This window comes from Pteropus alecto, unplaced genomic scaffold (genome assembly GCF_000325575.1).
Source record: "Pteropus alecto unplaced genomic scaffold, ASM32557v1 scaffold370, whole genome shotgun sequence".
NCBI lineage: Eukaryota > Metazoa > Chordata > Mammalia > Chiroptera > Pteropodidae > Pteropus > Pteropus alecto.
Genome location: NW_006431075.1, coordinates 714540 through 731950, shown reverse-complemented (window position 1 = coordinate 731950; position 17411 = coordinate 714540). Strand labels below are relative to the sequence as shown.

Sequence of the window (17411 nt, the reverse complement as noted above, 5' to 3'; positions counted from 1 at the left end):
GAAAAAAGAAAATAACTCTGACATTTCAAAGGTATGTTGACCTAGATGCATAAGAACAATGGAAAGGCTCACTTAAGGTTAAAGATTAGCCTTTGATAAGAAAGCTATAGACCTATGATGTGACTACCCACTATGATCTGCCAAGTTAAGAATTTGGTCAAAAAGCAGCAAGAGAAAAGAAGCTAGTTAATTACAAGGGTGCCCCCATAACAATGTCTGCTGACTTTTCAATGGAAACTTTGCAAGCCAGAAAGGAATGACAAGAAATATTCAAAGTTATGAAAAACAAGAATCTACAATCACTAATATTCTATACAACAAGACTTTCAATTAAAATTGAAGGTGAAATAAAGAGCTTTCTTGACAAGGAAAAGCTTAAGGTATTCATCACCAACAAGCCAGTATTATAAGAAATGTTAAAGGAACTTCTGTAATAAAAAGAAGTGGAGGGTAAATAAAAACAAATAATAAAATGGCAATAATTGCGTACCTATCAATAATCATTTTAAATGTAAATGGATTAAATGCGCCAATCAAAAGACATAGGGTAGCTGAAAGGATAAGAAAACATGACCTATGCAACTTCTGTCTAAAAGATACCCACTTCAGATCAAATGACACACACAAACTGAAAGTAAAGGGATGGAAAAAAGATATGTTGCACAAATGGAATGGGGAAAAAAAAAAATCCAGGCCAGCAATACTTATGTCAGACAAAATAGACTTTAAGAAAATACTATAAGAGACAAAAAAGGGAATTATATTATTATAAAGAGATCGATAAATTAAGAGAACATAATCCTAGTAAACATATATGCACCCAACATAGGAACACCTATATATAAAGAGCAGTTATTGACTGATATAAAAGGAGAGACCAACAGTAATACCCTCATAGTAGGGGACTTTAACACCCCATTGACACCAATAGACAGATCTTCCAGACAGAAAATCAACAAGGAAAAAGTGGGCTTAAATGACACACTAGACCAGATGGATGTAGTAGATATTTTCAAAGGATTTCACCCCAAAGCAGCAAAATATACATTTTCCTCAAGTGCACATACAACGTTTTCCAGGATAGATCACATGTTATGACAAAAAAAACAATTCTTAGTAAAGTTAAGAAGAGTGAAATCATATGAACCATCTTCTCCATTCAAAATGGTATGAAACTATAAAAAGCAACTAAAAGAGGAAAACTGGAAAATATGCAAACATACGGAGGTTAAATAACATGCTACTAAACAATGAATGGGTTAATGGATGAAATCCAGGAGGAAATCAAAAGATACTTAGAGGCAAATAAAAATGAAAATACGACTCAAAATTTATGGGACAGAGCAAATGTAGTTCTAAGAGAGAGATTCATAGCGATACAGGCCTACCTCCAGAAACAAGAAAAAGCTTAAATGAACAATCTAACCATACACTTAAAAGAACTAGGAAAAGAACAGCAAACAAAGCCCAAAGTGAATAGAAGGAAGGAAATAATAAAGATCAAAGTAGAAATAAATGAAATAGAGTCTAGATAAACAAAAGATAAACCAAGAGCTGGTTCTTTGAAAGAATAAACAAAATTAATAAACCCTCCACTAGACTCAAGAAAAAAAGAGGATCCAAATAAATAAAATCAGAAACAAAAGAGAAGTAACTACGGACTTCACAGAAATACAAATGATCTAAAGAAAATATTACAAGCAATTATATACCAACAAATTGGACAATATGGAAGAAATGGATATAGTTCTAGAAACATACAATCTCCCAAGACTGAGTCAAAAAGAAACAGAAAATCAGAACTCACCAATTACCACCAATGGAATTGAATCAGTAAAAAACAACAACAACAACAACAACAAAACAGAAAACTCCTTAGAAAGAAAAGTCTTGGACCAAATGGCTTCATAGGCAAATTTAACCAGTTATTCAAAGAAAACTTAACACCTGTTCTCAAACTATTCCAAAAATTTTAAGAAACGGGAAGGCTCCCTAATTCTTTTTGTGAGGCTACCATTACCTTGATTCCAAAAGCAGACAAAGACATTAAAAAACAAAACAAAACAAAACATAGGCTGATAACCTTGTTAAACATTGATGCAAAAATCCTCAACAAAATATTAGCAAACCAAATTAAGCAATACATTAAAAATATCATATACCATGATCAAGTTGTATTTATTCCTGGGATGCAAGGTTGGTACAATATCTACAAATCAATTAATGTGTTATACCATATTTACAAATTGAAAGATAAAAATTATACTATCATATTAATAGATGAAAAAAAGCCTTTGCAAATTTTCAGCATCCATTTATAATAAAAACTCTCAGCAAAGTGGGAATATGGGACCATACCTCAACATAATAAAGGCTATATATGATAAACTTACAGCTAACATCATACTCAATTGGAAAAGGTTAAAAGCATTTTCCTTAAGATCAGGAACAAGACTTTCACCATTTCTGTTCAACATTGTATTGGAATTCCTAGCTACAGCAATCAGACAAGATAAAGGCAAAAGGTATATAGGTTGGAAAGGAAGAAGTAAAATTGTCATTATTTGCAGATGACATGATACTATATAGAGATAACCCTAAAGATTCCACAAAAAAAATTACTAGAACTGATCAAAGAATTCAGTAAAGTAGCCGGATACAAAATTAATATTGAGAAGATGATTGCATTTTTGTATACCAATGATGAACTTTAAGAAAGAGAAATTAAGAAAACATTCCCATTTACAACTGCATCAAAAACCATAAAATACCTAGGAATCAAATTAACCAAAGAGGTAAAAGACCTGTTCTCAGAAAACTATAAGTCATTGAAAAAAGAAATTGAAGAAAATAAAAATAAATTGAAGCATAAGAAGAACAAAGTTGGAGGTATCACACTACCTGATATCAAACTATACTACAAGTTTGCAGTAATCCAAACAGATGATACTGGCATAAAAACAGATATATTAATCAATGGAACAGAATAGAGAGTCCAGAAATAAATCCACGTCTATACGCTCACTTAATATATGACAAAGGAGGCAAGAATATACAGTTTCTTCAATAAATGGTGCTGGGAAAATTGGACAGATACATGCAAAAAATGAAACTGGTCCACCTTCTTACACCATATACAAGAATAGACTCAAAATTTATTAAAGACTTAAACCCCAAATCATAAAACTTCTAGAAGAAAACATAGGCAGAAAACTCTGATTATTGTTACTAGTACTTTCTTTTTGCATATATCTCCTTGGGCAAGGTAAACAAAAGAAAAAAATAAACATTTCTACATCAAACTAAAAAGATTTTGCACAGTAATGGAAACCATCAACAAAATGAAAAGGGAACCTAAATAGGAGAAGATATTCGCTAATGATACATCTGATAAGAGGTTAATATCCACAATATACAAGAGCTCATACAACTCAAAAACAATAAAAACAAACCAATTAAAAAATGAGCAGAAATTCTGAATAGATATTTCTCCAAAGAGGAAATACAAATGGCAACAGATGTATTAAAATATGCTCAAGGTCACTAATCATCAGGGAAATGCAAATGAAAACCACAATGAGATATCACCTCACACCTGTCAGAATGGCCATGGTTAATAAATCAAAAAATGACAAATGTTGTGAAGATGTGGAGAGAAGGGAACTCTCCTACACTGTTGGCGGAATTGCAAATTGGTGCAGCCATTATGGAAAACAGTCTGGAGGTTCCTTCCTCAAAAAATTAAAAATATATCCACCTTCTAACCCAGTAATTGTACTCCCGGTATTTGTCCAAAGAAAACCAAAACAATTCATAAAGATCTAGGCATCTCTATGTTCATGACAGCTCAATTTACAATAGCCAAGATATGGAAGCAACATAATCACCCTTCTACAGACAATTGGATAAAGTAGTTATGCTTCATATATACAATGGACTATTACTTAACCATACAAAAAAATTAAATTCTAACATTTGCAACGACATGGATGGACACAGAGGTTATTATGCTGAGCAAAATAAATCAGAGAAAAATAAATAAGTCAGAGAAAGATAAATATCTCATATAAATTTCACTTATATGAGGATTCTAAGGGACAAAAAGGACAAACTAATAGAAAACAAACTCACAAATACAGAGGACAACCTGGTGATGCCCAGAGGGGAGAGGAGTTGGGGAGCTGGGTTAAAGGAGTGAAGGGTTAAGGTAGTACAAATTAGTAGTTGATAGGTCATGGGCTGAGGAACAAGGCATAGGGAATGTAGTCAGCAATAATATAATGGCTATGTTTAGAGCCAGAGGGGTGATAGAGTAATGGGGACTTGTTTCATAAATTATGTAAAGGTCTAACCAATGTATTGTATACTTGAAACTAATAGTAAAATAAAATAAAATGCTAAAAAAAGTTGATTGATCATATATGAGTGCATCTATTCTTAGGGATGCAATTCTATTCCAGTGATCTATACAACAATTTGGATGTTTTGAGATATAGACATATAACATTATTTTAGTTTTAGGTGTACAGCATAATAATTCAACATTTGTATATATTGTATAATGATCACCACAGTAAGTCTAGTTAATATCCATCACCATAGTTTTTATTTTTTATTTTATTTATTTTTTTTTACCAAAAAAAATCAGTTATTTTCTCCTGCTGTCTCGTCTTATGTAGCTTCACAGCAAGTCTTGAAAGCAGGTAGCATAAGTCCTTCAAATTCATTCTTTTTCAAAACATTTTTGGCTATTATAGGTGATTTGTATGTCTATATAAATTTTTAGATTTTTAGGGGATTTTTTAGTTTTGTCAAGAAGAAAAATTTAATTGTGGTTATCCTATAAACTTATCTCATCATAATGAATTATTTTTTCTTTTTATTGTATCTACGTGAGTTGATGGATGTTAACTAAATATATTGTGATAATCATTTCACAATATATGTAAATAAAAATATCATACCGTACACCTTATACATTGATGTATGCCAATTGTTTCTCAGTAAACAAAAAAAAAAAATCAGTTTTCCAAGTACTGTTAGAAAGTAAAAACAAACAGAAACCCTGCTAGCATTTTGTTTAGTATTGTATTTAATCTGTAGATCAATTTTGGGAAAACTGACATTTCAGTTCCATGACCATCTATTTATCTATTTAGGTTTTCTGTAATTTTTCCTAGCATTGTTTCTAGTTTTCGTTGTGTAGATCTTGACCTTATTTAAAAAAAAAAATGGTTTCTAAGTTTTCAATTTTTGTTACTATTATAAAGGGTATTTTTACTTCAATTTTTTAAAGTTTGTTGCTCTGATATAGAAATACAATTGATTTTTGTATATCAGCTTTGAATCCTGACACATTACTGAATTCACTAATTCATTCTAGTATTTTCTTTATAGATTCTTTAGGAATTTTTATATACACAATCATGTAATTTCTGAATAAAGACAGTTTTATTTCTTCTCCTTCAATCTGCATACTTTCTTTTTCCTTTTCTTGTCTTATTATACTGACTAGAACCTCCGATACAGTGTTAACTAGAGATTGTGAAAGCAGGCATCTTTTTTGTACCTGATCTTAGGGGCAGACATTCAGTATTTCATCATTGAGAAGGATATTAGCTTAGGTTTTTCATGGTTGCCCTTTAGCCCACTGAGGAAGTTTCTTTCTATTCTTAGTTTGCTGGTGGCTTTTATTGTAATTTTTTTTCAAATGCTTATTATGTATCTATTGAAATAATTATATGATTTTCCTCCTTTAATCTGTTAATATGGTGAAGTGCATGGATAAATCTCTCCTAAGCATGGTGTATCAACCTTTTAATGTACTATTTTGCATGTTTTTTTTAATTAGATTGCTTTTCTTTTAAGTTCTAGGACTTTTATATGTCAGTAAGCTCTGTATTAAATATATGTTTCTTTCTAATTTCTCTTAATCTGTGTAGCATGCCTATGTGTAATTTTTAAATAATATTTTTTTAAGTCCATGTGTAATAACTCAATCTTGATTTTTTTTTGTCTATTAATTTCTATTATTTCTCTTAGGTTTTGTTCACACATCAGGTAATTTTTGTATGAGTACTCAACAGTGTATAAGAACAATTGTGGAGGTTTGTAAAACTTGGAAATAATTTCAGACTTACAGAAAACTTGAAAAATAAGAACAGTACAAAGAACACTCATATACCATTTACCTAGATTCACCTATTGTTAACATCTCACTGCTTTTACTTTATAATTTGAATATGCTCTCCCTCTCTCTCCTTACTCTCTCATCATTTCCTCTCTTTATATGCATATTTATACATATATACACATGCACATATATTTTTTATTCAGTCATTTGTGTTTAACTTGTATACATCACGACCTCTTTACCCCTAAGTACAAGGTATATTTTCTAAGGAATATTCTCTGGAGACAATTTGAGGCTCTGGATGATGTGATTCTTTTAAACTGAAATTTGTTGTATTTTTCTAACTTTACTAGCTATTCTCATTGGTAAGATTTATCTAAAACAACTTAGTCTAACATTGCCAGAAGTAGAACCTCTGACCTATCTCTTTTTATGATCCAGCACCAGAGTTTTATTGTCATAATGTGTTTTACAATTGTGAGGGCCAGTCTCCCCTCATTATCCTTCTTTTATAGAATTTCCTTACGATTCCTACTTATTTATTTTTTCTTTCTGAATTTTTATAGTTTGTCTAGTTCTCAAATAATTTCTTTATTTTTATTATTAAATTATGAATCGCTTTAGGAAAGATTGATATTATTATCATTTTAATATTCCTACATAAGAACAAGGTCTGGTCTGTTTTTCCATTTCTCCAAAACTTCTTTTGGAGTCCACAGTAGCCTTTCACTTTCTCTTCATTTTTCCTCTGCTCACAGCAAGATGGATTCTGGATATACTCTGAGTACTGTAACAACCACCTGGACGCCTGCATGGAACTCTCCAAACTGATGAAAGACAGCCGTTATCAGCACTTCTTTGAGGCCTGTCGCCTCTTGCAGCAGATGATTGACATTGCTATTGATGGTTTCCTTTTGACTCCAGTCCAGAAGATCTGCAAATATCCCTTACAGTTGGCTGAGCTCCTCAAGTATACCGCTCAGGACCATAGGTAAAGGATTAAGGGGAAAAGGAGTATGGAAGAGAGCCTCCTCTATATTAGTCCTTACTGAGAACATATGTCCTTTTGCCTTTCCTGAGCTTTTGGTAGCTTATCTGCACAATGGTATGATGACATGTTCTTGATTACCTCTTAAGGCCATTATGTGCGTAAAGTGAGGGAATGCCTGCGAGAGTTGCTTATAAAGTTATAAATCAGTATGCATACAAAATCAGTATACCTCATCATTATTGTACAAGTTAGACCCTGACTTCAGCTAGCTTATAGCCTGGTTCTTAGTCCTGAGTTTAGCTAAGCAAATCATCCTAGATGAAATAATTGTTCACTGTTTATTCTACTGTGCTTGATAGATTCAAATATCCTGGTAACAGCCTGCCCAACCGTACTGACCTTTGATTTCTTCTGTAAGGCTACATCCCTGGTCTTCTTTAGTCTTTTCTACCCTGTTCTGCCTAATTCCAACTGTACTTTCCCCTTAGACCCAGAGCATGACTAGGGGAAAATAGACTTGAGACTTGCCCTGAGGTTCTTTTAAAGTTTTTCAGTATTTTCAAGAAAACCAACTCAAAATGAACCAAGGAGATTATCTCTCTCAAAATGGAAATGATACCCCTAACCCCCTACCATTAAGATATATGCTAGGAGTCATCTCCAACAATGAGGATGGTCTACAGTGAATCATTCTCCTTCTTTCACATGCTTTACTTCATGGTCTAGAGTCCCTAGCCTGTTTTTAGCTGGCTTTTAATTGGTATTAATTAAATCCCCGACCTTAGATTTGTTGCCCCAGCTCTCAGCTTTCTTCCCGATTGAGCACTCCAAGAAGAAAGAAGGCTGTTGCCCAATTTTCTTTAGCTTTCTTTCTGATTCTTATTAGGCCTGCTTCCTACTTTCATTTGGCTCCATTGCCTCGTTTCCTTGGAGCCGACTTCTAGACCTAGTTGCATAAGGACACGTGTGGGCCAGTTGATTTTGATTATGTCACACTTCATTTTTAAGTTAATGTTTCTTTAGCAAATCATGACTCATGTGCTTCAGTGGTTCCGGTGCCTTGGACAGATTTCAGATATGAATCCAAATGTGGTGGCACTGGACTATCCCTTTGTGTGAGTAGTGATAGTTCTGACTTCCATGCTCTGTTGGCTGTGAGGGAGGCAGGTAGAGAAGGATTTTGCAAGGGAGGATTCTTCTTTCCCCTCCCTGAGTCTTTTTGCTAGCTGGGAGTTGGAGGTGGGGAGGGAATACTCATTAGACATGAAATTTGGAGGTAACTAAGTCTCACTTGGAAAGATTTAATTCAGCCCATTGCCAGAACTGAGTTTCAAATTTTTTAAGGATACAGTTTCTTGTGAGAGCTAATAGGACACTGAAGAACCCCCGCTAAAATTAAGATATTTTAAAAATAAAAATGGAAAATATTTATGGCACCTAAAATGGAAAGACCCTTTAAGGAAGGTCTTCTAGTCAGATTTCCTCCTTCTATGGCTGGAATGACTGAGGCTCATACAGAGAAAAACAACAAAGAACAAGTCTGTGGCAAAACAGGGATACAAATTATGGACAGTAGTCTGGGAACCCTCTAGGTGATTTTTATGCCCAGGAAGGTTTGTGAGCCATAATATTAGCCACTCTAGAAAATGTCTTCTAGTTCTGCCAGCCCATGGTGTCATGAACCTAAATGACCTCCACAGTTACACTTCATGGTGCTAAGTGACCAGAAGCAGCCACTGTTGTACCTAAATCTCAGTGGAGAAGCCTTCAGACCAATAGTTTTAAAACCAGGATATTCCAAGAGTGATTCTCAAATGATTTTATATCACAGCTTATCTCCCACCTACTCCTGAATATCTATTCCACGGAACCTAGAAGGAGGCTCTTAAAATCATACTTGGGGCCTGATGTTATCGACTAAGTAAAATTATATATTGCATAAGTGCTTTTTCTGGGCTTTTAAGAGCACAGAAAGACTATCTTTAAAGCATAACCAAGGGCTGTTTTAGTTTCTTAGGTCAGAGCAACCCCAGGGCCTTTTTGAGTTTAGTGGGAGCCAGTAAGATAGGACATCTGCTTGGTACTTGCCATTCCTGTGCTCTTTTGCCTTGTGACAGGAACCCCTGCCTCAAGGCCTTCTTCTCCATCTCCTTCTACCTCCTGGGCTCGAGAGTGTTGAGAGAATGGCTCAGGCAGTGGCAGGCTACATCAATCCCTATCCTCCTTCAGCAAGACCTGTTGGTCCCAGCACTACTCCCAGGGCATAGGCCACCCCTTTTGGCAGGTTTCAGGAAGGTGAATCAAAATGAATCCTCCTGTAATGTGTGTCAGAGTAGCTTGTATTTGAAGGCTGCTGCCAACTTAAAGGTCTAGTCAGATGGATGTTCAGATAGTTAGGTCTGAAATGCAGGCAGTTAGAATGGCCTCTGAATTAGAAGATTAGATGGACAGAGAGTGATAAATGGAGAATAATACTACCTTTATTTACAAAAGGGTTGCATGTCTCCACCCTACCCCTCAACCTTCCTTAAGCTGACAAGAATGAAGATGGTGTGCAAGAGAGAGTTTAGCTGACACGTCTGGAATAATACAATCTTGGTTCAGTCAGTCTCCTTATTAGAGGGCTGGACCCAGACCTCATCTGGAGACCCAGAAAGTCTGAGCAAGGTTCAGGCTGTACCACAGCTATTCACTTCTTCTCTTACCCACTCCTGAAGCTAGTGGGAGCCAGCTAAAAATGTCAAGGGTAGACTGACATTATGGAACAGTAGCAGTGATGAATCCATGGCTGAGTCAGGCATTAGGTAATAAGCATTCTCATGCCAGTGCTGTCCAATAGAATTCTCTACAATGATGTAAAGGTTCTAAATTTGTGCTGCCCAATATAGTAACCACTGGCCATATATGATTATTGAGTACTGAGAAATGTAGCTGGTGCAACTAAGGAACTAAATTTTTAATTTTATTTCATTTTAATTTAACGTGGCTAGTGGCTACCATATTAGACAGTGTAGCTCTATGTTTGACCTCCCAGAAAGTTCCTTAAAGGCATTTTCCTGATAACCTCAAATCAGAGATTAAGGGCATGGGAGACAGAAATTGGACCCAAAGAACAGGCATACTCATTTATGTCAGCAGCTTCTACACCACCTCTTCTGTCATCACCTGCTTCTAAATGGCAGGCTCAGTAATGCTAGGGAGAAACTGATAATGTTACAGAGCCCAATAGCTCCCCCATATGCTAGTGCAAGTAACTGTAAAAGGATGAAATGTAACATGAACAAATGTAAAGTTTTGTAGTTCTGTCTAAGAAATCAACAGTTCAAATACAGACTGAGAGAGATGCAGCTTCCTGACAGCATATTTTAAAGAGACCTAGGAAGCATAGTCAACCATAAGTTCACTATGAATCAGCAGCAGGGTCCAGAAGAAAAACTGATAATAGCTAACATTCATAAAGGTTCAGGATAAAGAAGAGTTTTCTTTTTTTTTTTTTTTTTTTTTTTTTTTTAATGGAATTGTCTTGAGACAGAGTAGACTGGTTAGGAGGTTTAGTAAGCATCCTGTCACTGGAGGTGATAAAATGCAGTAGTGTTTGAAGACTCTGATCTGGTAGGCATGCAGAAAACAGACCGGAGCTAGTAAGACCAGCTAAGAAGCAGTGCTACATGGCATCTGCCCTGGCAGTTAGAACTTCCTTCCCTGTGCCTCTGTTTGGTCTACTACCCCACACTTCAACATATTAGGAAAGAAAAAGACAGTTACTGTGAATCTTTTTTCCCCCTCTCTTCTTTCTAATTGGTGCTGGGACAGTGAGCAGGTTAGTGACCACAAACCATCTTCAACTTCTCTAAGGAAAGGCTAGTTAAGACTGAACTCATCCTCCTGCCTTCTCAGTTTATTGTAGCTCCACTAAATGTGTGGGATCTTACTTTCAATCTTCCTTTAACAGGAGCCACTCAATGGAAATCAGATTAGACAAGCACAGAAAACTGTGCAGGGTGGTATAACCAACAAGTGGGCCATCCATAGACCTAGGAAGCTGTGCCTAGGGTTGTACTTCTGGGACCAGGTTTTAAGAGGCAATCCTTGTGAAATCTATACTAGAGAGATGTTTGATTTGTATTAATAATAATGTTAACATTTACTGTGAGCCAATAGTAAAATAGTCTACATGGATAATTAAACCCTCAACAAATCCTACTGCGATTCTCCCCATTTTATGGGAAACTGGGGAAACTAAGCCACTGAGAGGGTGAATGAGACTTGCCAAAGGCCTCACCACTAGTCATTGATAAAACTAGGGTTTGATTTCAAAGACTCTGGGCTCCAGATTCTGTTCTAACCACTATGCTGCATCCTATCTCTATATTGTACAAGAGAAACGATGTGGATATTATTTTACTGTGATTGAGCAGAGCTCCCTAGAAATAGGTAATAGAAGAAATGGCAAAGTTATGGGGACCATGCCATGTGTGAAGCTCCCTTCTTGGTCCTTGACTCATTGTATTGGATAGGACATAAAAATAATAGTGTAAAAAAGATACGGGTCTATTTTTCTTTTATGTAAATTAAGTCTGTAGTGAGGCATTCTATGACTGCCACGGTGGCTCCATGCTCATCAAAGACTTGGGCTCCTTCCACTTTCTATTATCCTATCTCTAAGAGTATGGGCCTTATCCTTATGATGCAAGATAGCTGCTAGAACTTCAGCCATCACACCAACATTCCAAGCATCAGGATTGAATAAGGGTCCAAGAAGGGCATGCTGTTTTCCTTAAAAGAAGTTTCTCAAAAGTTCTGCCCAACACTTTTATTTACATATTACTGGACATAACTTAGTGACATAGTTACTCCTTACTATAAAAAAGGATAAATAATGTAGTCTTTTACTACATATGGCATGAGTTCTATCTGAAAGTCAGGGGTCTCTTATAGTAAGTAGGAAAAGGAGATTCTCTAGCATATTGATTCATTTATCTTGTACTTTTATGTCTTTACAGTGACTACAGGTATGTGGCAGCTGCTCTGGCTGTCATGAGAAATGTGACTCAGCAGATCAATGAACGCAAGCGGCGTTTGGAGAATATCGACAAGATTGCCCAGTGGCAGGCCTCTGTCCTAGACTGGGAGGTAGGCTCTTTACCAACAGGGACATTGAGGAGTCTGAATAGCTTAGCCAGAACTTCCCATAGTCAAGAATGGGAAAGAGGAATTAGATTTGAAGAGCAGCAGGAAGAATTTAGATTAGAGCCAAGGCAAAACTTCCTGCTAATGAAAGGTGTGTACTTGAATAGCTTTTGGAGAAGGTTAGAGAAATCTTTGTGGCAATACTTATTTGAGAAAGGAAAGGTTCATCTTTTTGGGTATTGCCAAGAAACAATTGGGTTCACTTAGTAGCCTGTGAGAGCTCTTTCAAGTCCTAGAATTTCATCACTACCAGATAAGGAGTACTATGTGCTAATTCACTCCCAAACAAGGTTTGTTCTCTGGTACAGGCCAGCCAACACACTTTTTTACCTCTTAGTGGGATCACCTCACCCTGCCGCATCTACTAGATCTACCTAAGCCTACACACTTCAGGCCATGACCATCATCCCTGCCAAACTGACAGACCAAAATCTGTTTTTTATCATCTGCTTATAAAAATAATCCCTGAGAGCCCTCTAGTCCATTGGAAATAGCCCCAACTTCTCTGAACTCAGAAAGTCTTCAGTAGCTGAAGTCACTAAAGCCTCCTCTTCCTAGGTGTTCACTTAGAGGATATATACAACTTAACAAATAAATAGAGATTTTTGCCTCTGTTGGGGTTCCTGAGGTTTCTGATCAATAGAAATAGGTGTGAATGATAAGGGTTTGCAGATACCAGTGTGTTGACTATGCTCTTTAGTGATTTTTTTCCCTGTGCCCACCAAGAGAACCAAGAGTAACGATGTTTCACATTTACCTTTCATTCCCAAGTTGCAATATCTGACAATCCACAAGCTAACATAACCAAAATGAGAGAGGCTAGACATGCTACTAGGGAAGTGGCAGCAATCTTAAGCCTCATGGTCACAGCATAGAAGTTGAGCCAGCTCCCCAGTCTACTGGCTGCAAATCAGGCACTGTTTCTTGTCATTGAAAGGTAGTATTTCTCTAACATTTCAAGCAGTTTAGTACATTCCAAGGGAATTATTCATCAGCCTTACAAATAGCTACTTAAACAAGGTCCAGAAAAAAAAATCTTTCCTTTATTCTACTGCCTCTGTTCCTCCTTAGTGTAAATAGCCAGAAAAGACCACAATTCTGAGCAGCTGGAATATTTTTGAGTTTTATTTGAAGGATAATGTCCATATACAGAGTAGAAAACAGCAGAGGTTCTTTGAGATGCAGAGAAAGGAATGCATCTGTGTAAAGAGATCCTCTTGGGCTTAAGAGGAAGCCAGCACTGACCCAGACTTATTAGGAAATCATGGCTTCTCTTTTCTTTGTGTCTGGTTTGCTTTGCCTAGTTGCCTGATCAGAGGGAGATGAGTAGACAAAATACCTCTAACAAGCCCATCAACTCTAAGGAACTCCAAAATTGTGGCTGGTTAGCAGACTTCTTTTACTCTACCCTGGCAAGGTTCTCTATGAGAAGAGATTCCCAAGAGCATTTGTCTTCCTATTTCCCGGAACATCTTTCCCCTTCCCAAAGCCTGGAAGATCTAATTCCTTCATGTGCTCTGGGCCTCCATCCCTGTAGCTAGGGTCATTGAGGACCAAGAATAGCTTTAAATTCCTTGGCATATCTGGGAAGCTTGATTAACACCAAACTCAAAGGCAGTGAGCTATAGTTTAATGAATCTGCATCTCAGGAGGAATTTCATGTGTTTTTGTCTAGGGGTGAAGGGTGGAAAACAAAAGGGTAATTCTGAGCCAGAATTGATAGGAGAACACTTGATCTCTGCCTCCTTCATTAGCATTATTGCTTGGTTCTGTAATCCAGGGGTCCCCAACTCCCGGGCCGCAGACTGGTACTGGTCCGTGACCTGTTAGGAACAGGGCTATATAGCAGGAGGTGAGTGCTTCATCTGTATTTGCCGTCACTCCCCAGTGCTAGCATCACCACCTCAGCTCCATCTCAGATCATCAGGCATTAGATTTTCATAGGGTCATTGGTCCCTGGTGCCAAAAAGTTTGGGGACCATTACTGTAATCTCATCCAAGCCCACACCTCCCTGGCACCCTCCTGCTTGTGAAGTCAGTCTTCATCTACGTTGGTAAGCAGAAAAAATTCTTATGATTCTCTTTTCAGACTCTGGGGTCACTGTGGAACTTATCAACTCCAGAGGAGTTGCCCTTTAGAAAGCCTTTTCTCCAACAAGGCCTAATGGATGCATTCCAGAAGCCTAGGTCTAAAGTGGCTGTAATGTTTGCCACTTCTATTCTTAAAGAGTTCTAGAATGTCAAGTTCACCAAAACAATTAGAAGACCATCCCCCCTGCCCTACCCAATAACAACCTTGGCCAGGTTCATGCGCATATGTATGCACACACATGCACACTTTCTGATGATAGTGGAAGTCATAGAATAGAAGCCTATCCTTGACTAAGTTCACACAGCAAATCTATGACAAAACTAAAACTTCAATATTGTCTCCAGATTTCCTGTGTGATGTTCTTTTCACTGATGAACTACATAGTCTTCCAACCTTCTTCGTCTTGCAGGCCAATTGCTTTTCTTTGTGATACTACTGCAGGGACTTGTTTTTGCTATAAAGGGTCCTTATCTTAGTGAGACAGTAAGACTGCCTTGGGGAGAATATCCAAATCATATAAAGCTAAAGGTACATGAGTGCTGGGGGCAGGGTTCTCCCCCAGAAAGCAATAGAACATGCCTCTACTCCATGACTTACTGGTTCTTGGCATAGGTGACCCAACCTCGTTGGTTCCCTGGTATAAGCTCTTTGTATGTTCCACCTGCCCAAGCAATTGAGCAGACAGAGAGAGGTCCTGTCAAGCTTGCCGAAGGCTGCTGTGGACAAGCCTTGCAAATCAAGAAAATGAAGCAGTACTTTGCTGTCTCTGCCACTCCTTTGCATCCTCCACATGTTTGAACAAACAGGGTGGCTGTCAAAAGCATCCACATAATAATTTCAGTTTAATTTATCCAATCAAAAAGAGGAGTCATAGGGGAAACCTACAAAGCTGAATCTCCCTCATAGAGGAATTGGGAAAGAGAGTGGAGATTTGGTGGCACATAGACTATTGGTGCCTGCTCAATAAATAAGAGCACCTGGCTAGAGAGCAGGAGGTCTTGTATTATATCCAGACTTTACCCTCCCTCAACTTATTCCATGAACATTCTGGATCATTTTTCCCAACTCCAGTTACCAACCCTGCTTCCTACCAGCCTATAGGGACTAGAGTTCATGAAGTACCTCTACCCTCTGCTCTGTCCCACCCCCCAGGACTCCTGAAAAATAAATGGATGAGTAAAAGTGTCACCCATACCTCTAAGTAATAATACCTTAGAGCAGTTTAAGGGAAGAGCAGGGAGAAGAGCCTGTTCCTCAGGACAGCAGTTTCTGTTGAATTTCCATTTCTAATTTCTCTGATACTGACGTTTGGTTGAGCTGTCACTTTGTCACCCTTTACACTCATTAGATACACTTGATATCTTTCTTCTTTTTTTTTCCTCGAGATTTTTACCAGGATTTTACCAAATGTTCTTCTTTAGGAACTTAATTGTGTGTGATTGTGATTTCCTCCTAATGGCACCCCTCCCCTCAACCTGGTTGTATAATACCTACGGGCCTGGTCCACTTTACCATTGGATGATTTAATTCAAAGAAGTTGGAAGATACACAAAAACCCAACATGATGGAGGCAGCAAAAGCATCTATTTAAAGGTGGCTTAATGAAGTATGCTCAAGGGACTAGGAGATCAAATGTGGAGCTGGATGGATTTATTATTTTTTTGCCCTCCTGTCAGTAAGCAGCATTGAAAATAAACTGTATGAAAAAGATGGCATTTCCATTGTTCTTTTTTTTTTTTTTTCTCTGATTCTGTTCAGGCCACAACCACACATCAGATAACCAGCCTGTAATCAGAACGAGGTGTTGGATATAGGGATTTTGAGATGAATGGAATGTGGTCTTGCCTACCTAGTGGTGGCAAATATGTTCCAGACAGAGGGAACAGTGTGAGCAAAAATGCTGAAAGAAAAGAAGAGAACAGAAGGCTAATGTGGAGAGGTTAGTGGGAAGGGATTGCACTTTTTGAGACAAGGCAAAGAAACATGTGCAAGTGGAACAGAGGAGGCAAAGGATGAGAGCTCTGAACTCTGAGAAGACTTTTTCCTTCACATAAACTGGTTTCATTCTCTCAATCAGCCATACGAGGCGAGCCAAACAGGAACCATTGTATTATCCCCATTGTCCATATAAAGAATCAGATTGAAAGTGGTTCAGCTATTTCCCACTGGTGCAGAGTAAGTTGGTAGCAGCAATGGGTCCAGAACCCAAGTCTTCTGAGATCCTCCCTTCAGAAATTTTCCAAGTCAGCTGGTTGCTGTATTAAGGGATCATCATTCTACTGTGGTTTGGTGGTTTAGAGCGTGGACTTGGGAGAGAGTCTGGCCTGGATTCAGCCACTTTGAGACAATTACTTCCAATTTCTCTGACCTTGGTTTTGGTAGTAATAACAGTACATTCCCTATTGTGTTATTGCGAGTATGAATAGGAACATGTAGCACAGGATATAGGGTACAAAGTAATAGTCAAGATGCTAACTATCACTTAGGTAGAGCTTACAGTGTGATGTACATTTTTCTAAGCACTTTATATGTGTTAATTTATATAACCTTTACAATAGCCAAATGAGGTTGGTGCTACTTTTATCTTCAGTTTAAAGATGAGGAAACTGAGAAACAGAGGCTGTATGAGCTGCCTGACATCAATCATTAGCCAGCTTGGTGAGCATAGGGGATGTATTTTTTCAAGTTTTTGTTTGTTCGTTTTGCTTGATGGAGTTACTTGTGGCAACAAGTACTTAAAATAGAATTGGGCTACTCTTGGCTGGTGCAATGGTTGTACCATATCACACTGAATAATCCTTCTGTCTGAACATTCTCAGTTTAGCGAGTGGTGCCTCTAAAACTAATCTTAGCCATATTTCTGTGGCATTTGTATCTCCCCTCTTTATAGTTTTATTTCACTTCATACTTATTCAGAATGAACGGTGGCACATCTTTCTGGCCTACCTCAGGGTGGGACACAGCAGACTGATACCACTCTCACTTTTACATTCCTCCCAAGAGGA

General features: G+C 37.4%; 1 protein-coding gene across 2 annotated transcripts in view; it reads left to right on the top strand.

Moving 5' to 3' along the window:
- Positions 1 to 17411, top strand: part of ARHGEF9 (Cdc42 guanine nucleotide exchange factor 9) — a 124511-nt gene that overhangs the window by 71175 nt on the left and 35925 nt on the right. For both annotated transcript variants that reach the window (XM_025038475.1, XM_015596262.2), the window contains exons 4-5: positions 6892 to 7124; positions 12128 to 12257. In XM_025038475.1, the coding sequence (XP_024894243.1) occupies positions 6892 to 7124; positions 12128 to 12257 (363 nt within the window). The remainder of the gene's footprint in view (positions 1 to 6891; positions 7125 to 12127; positions 12258 to 17411) is intronic.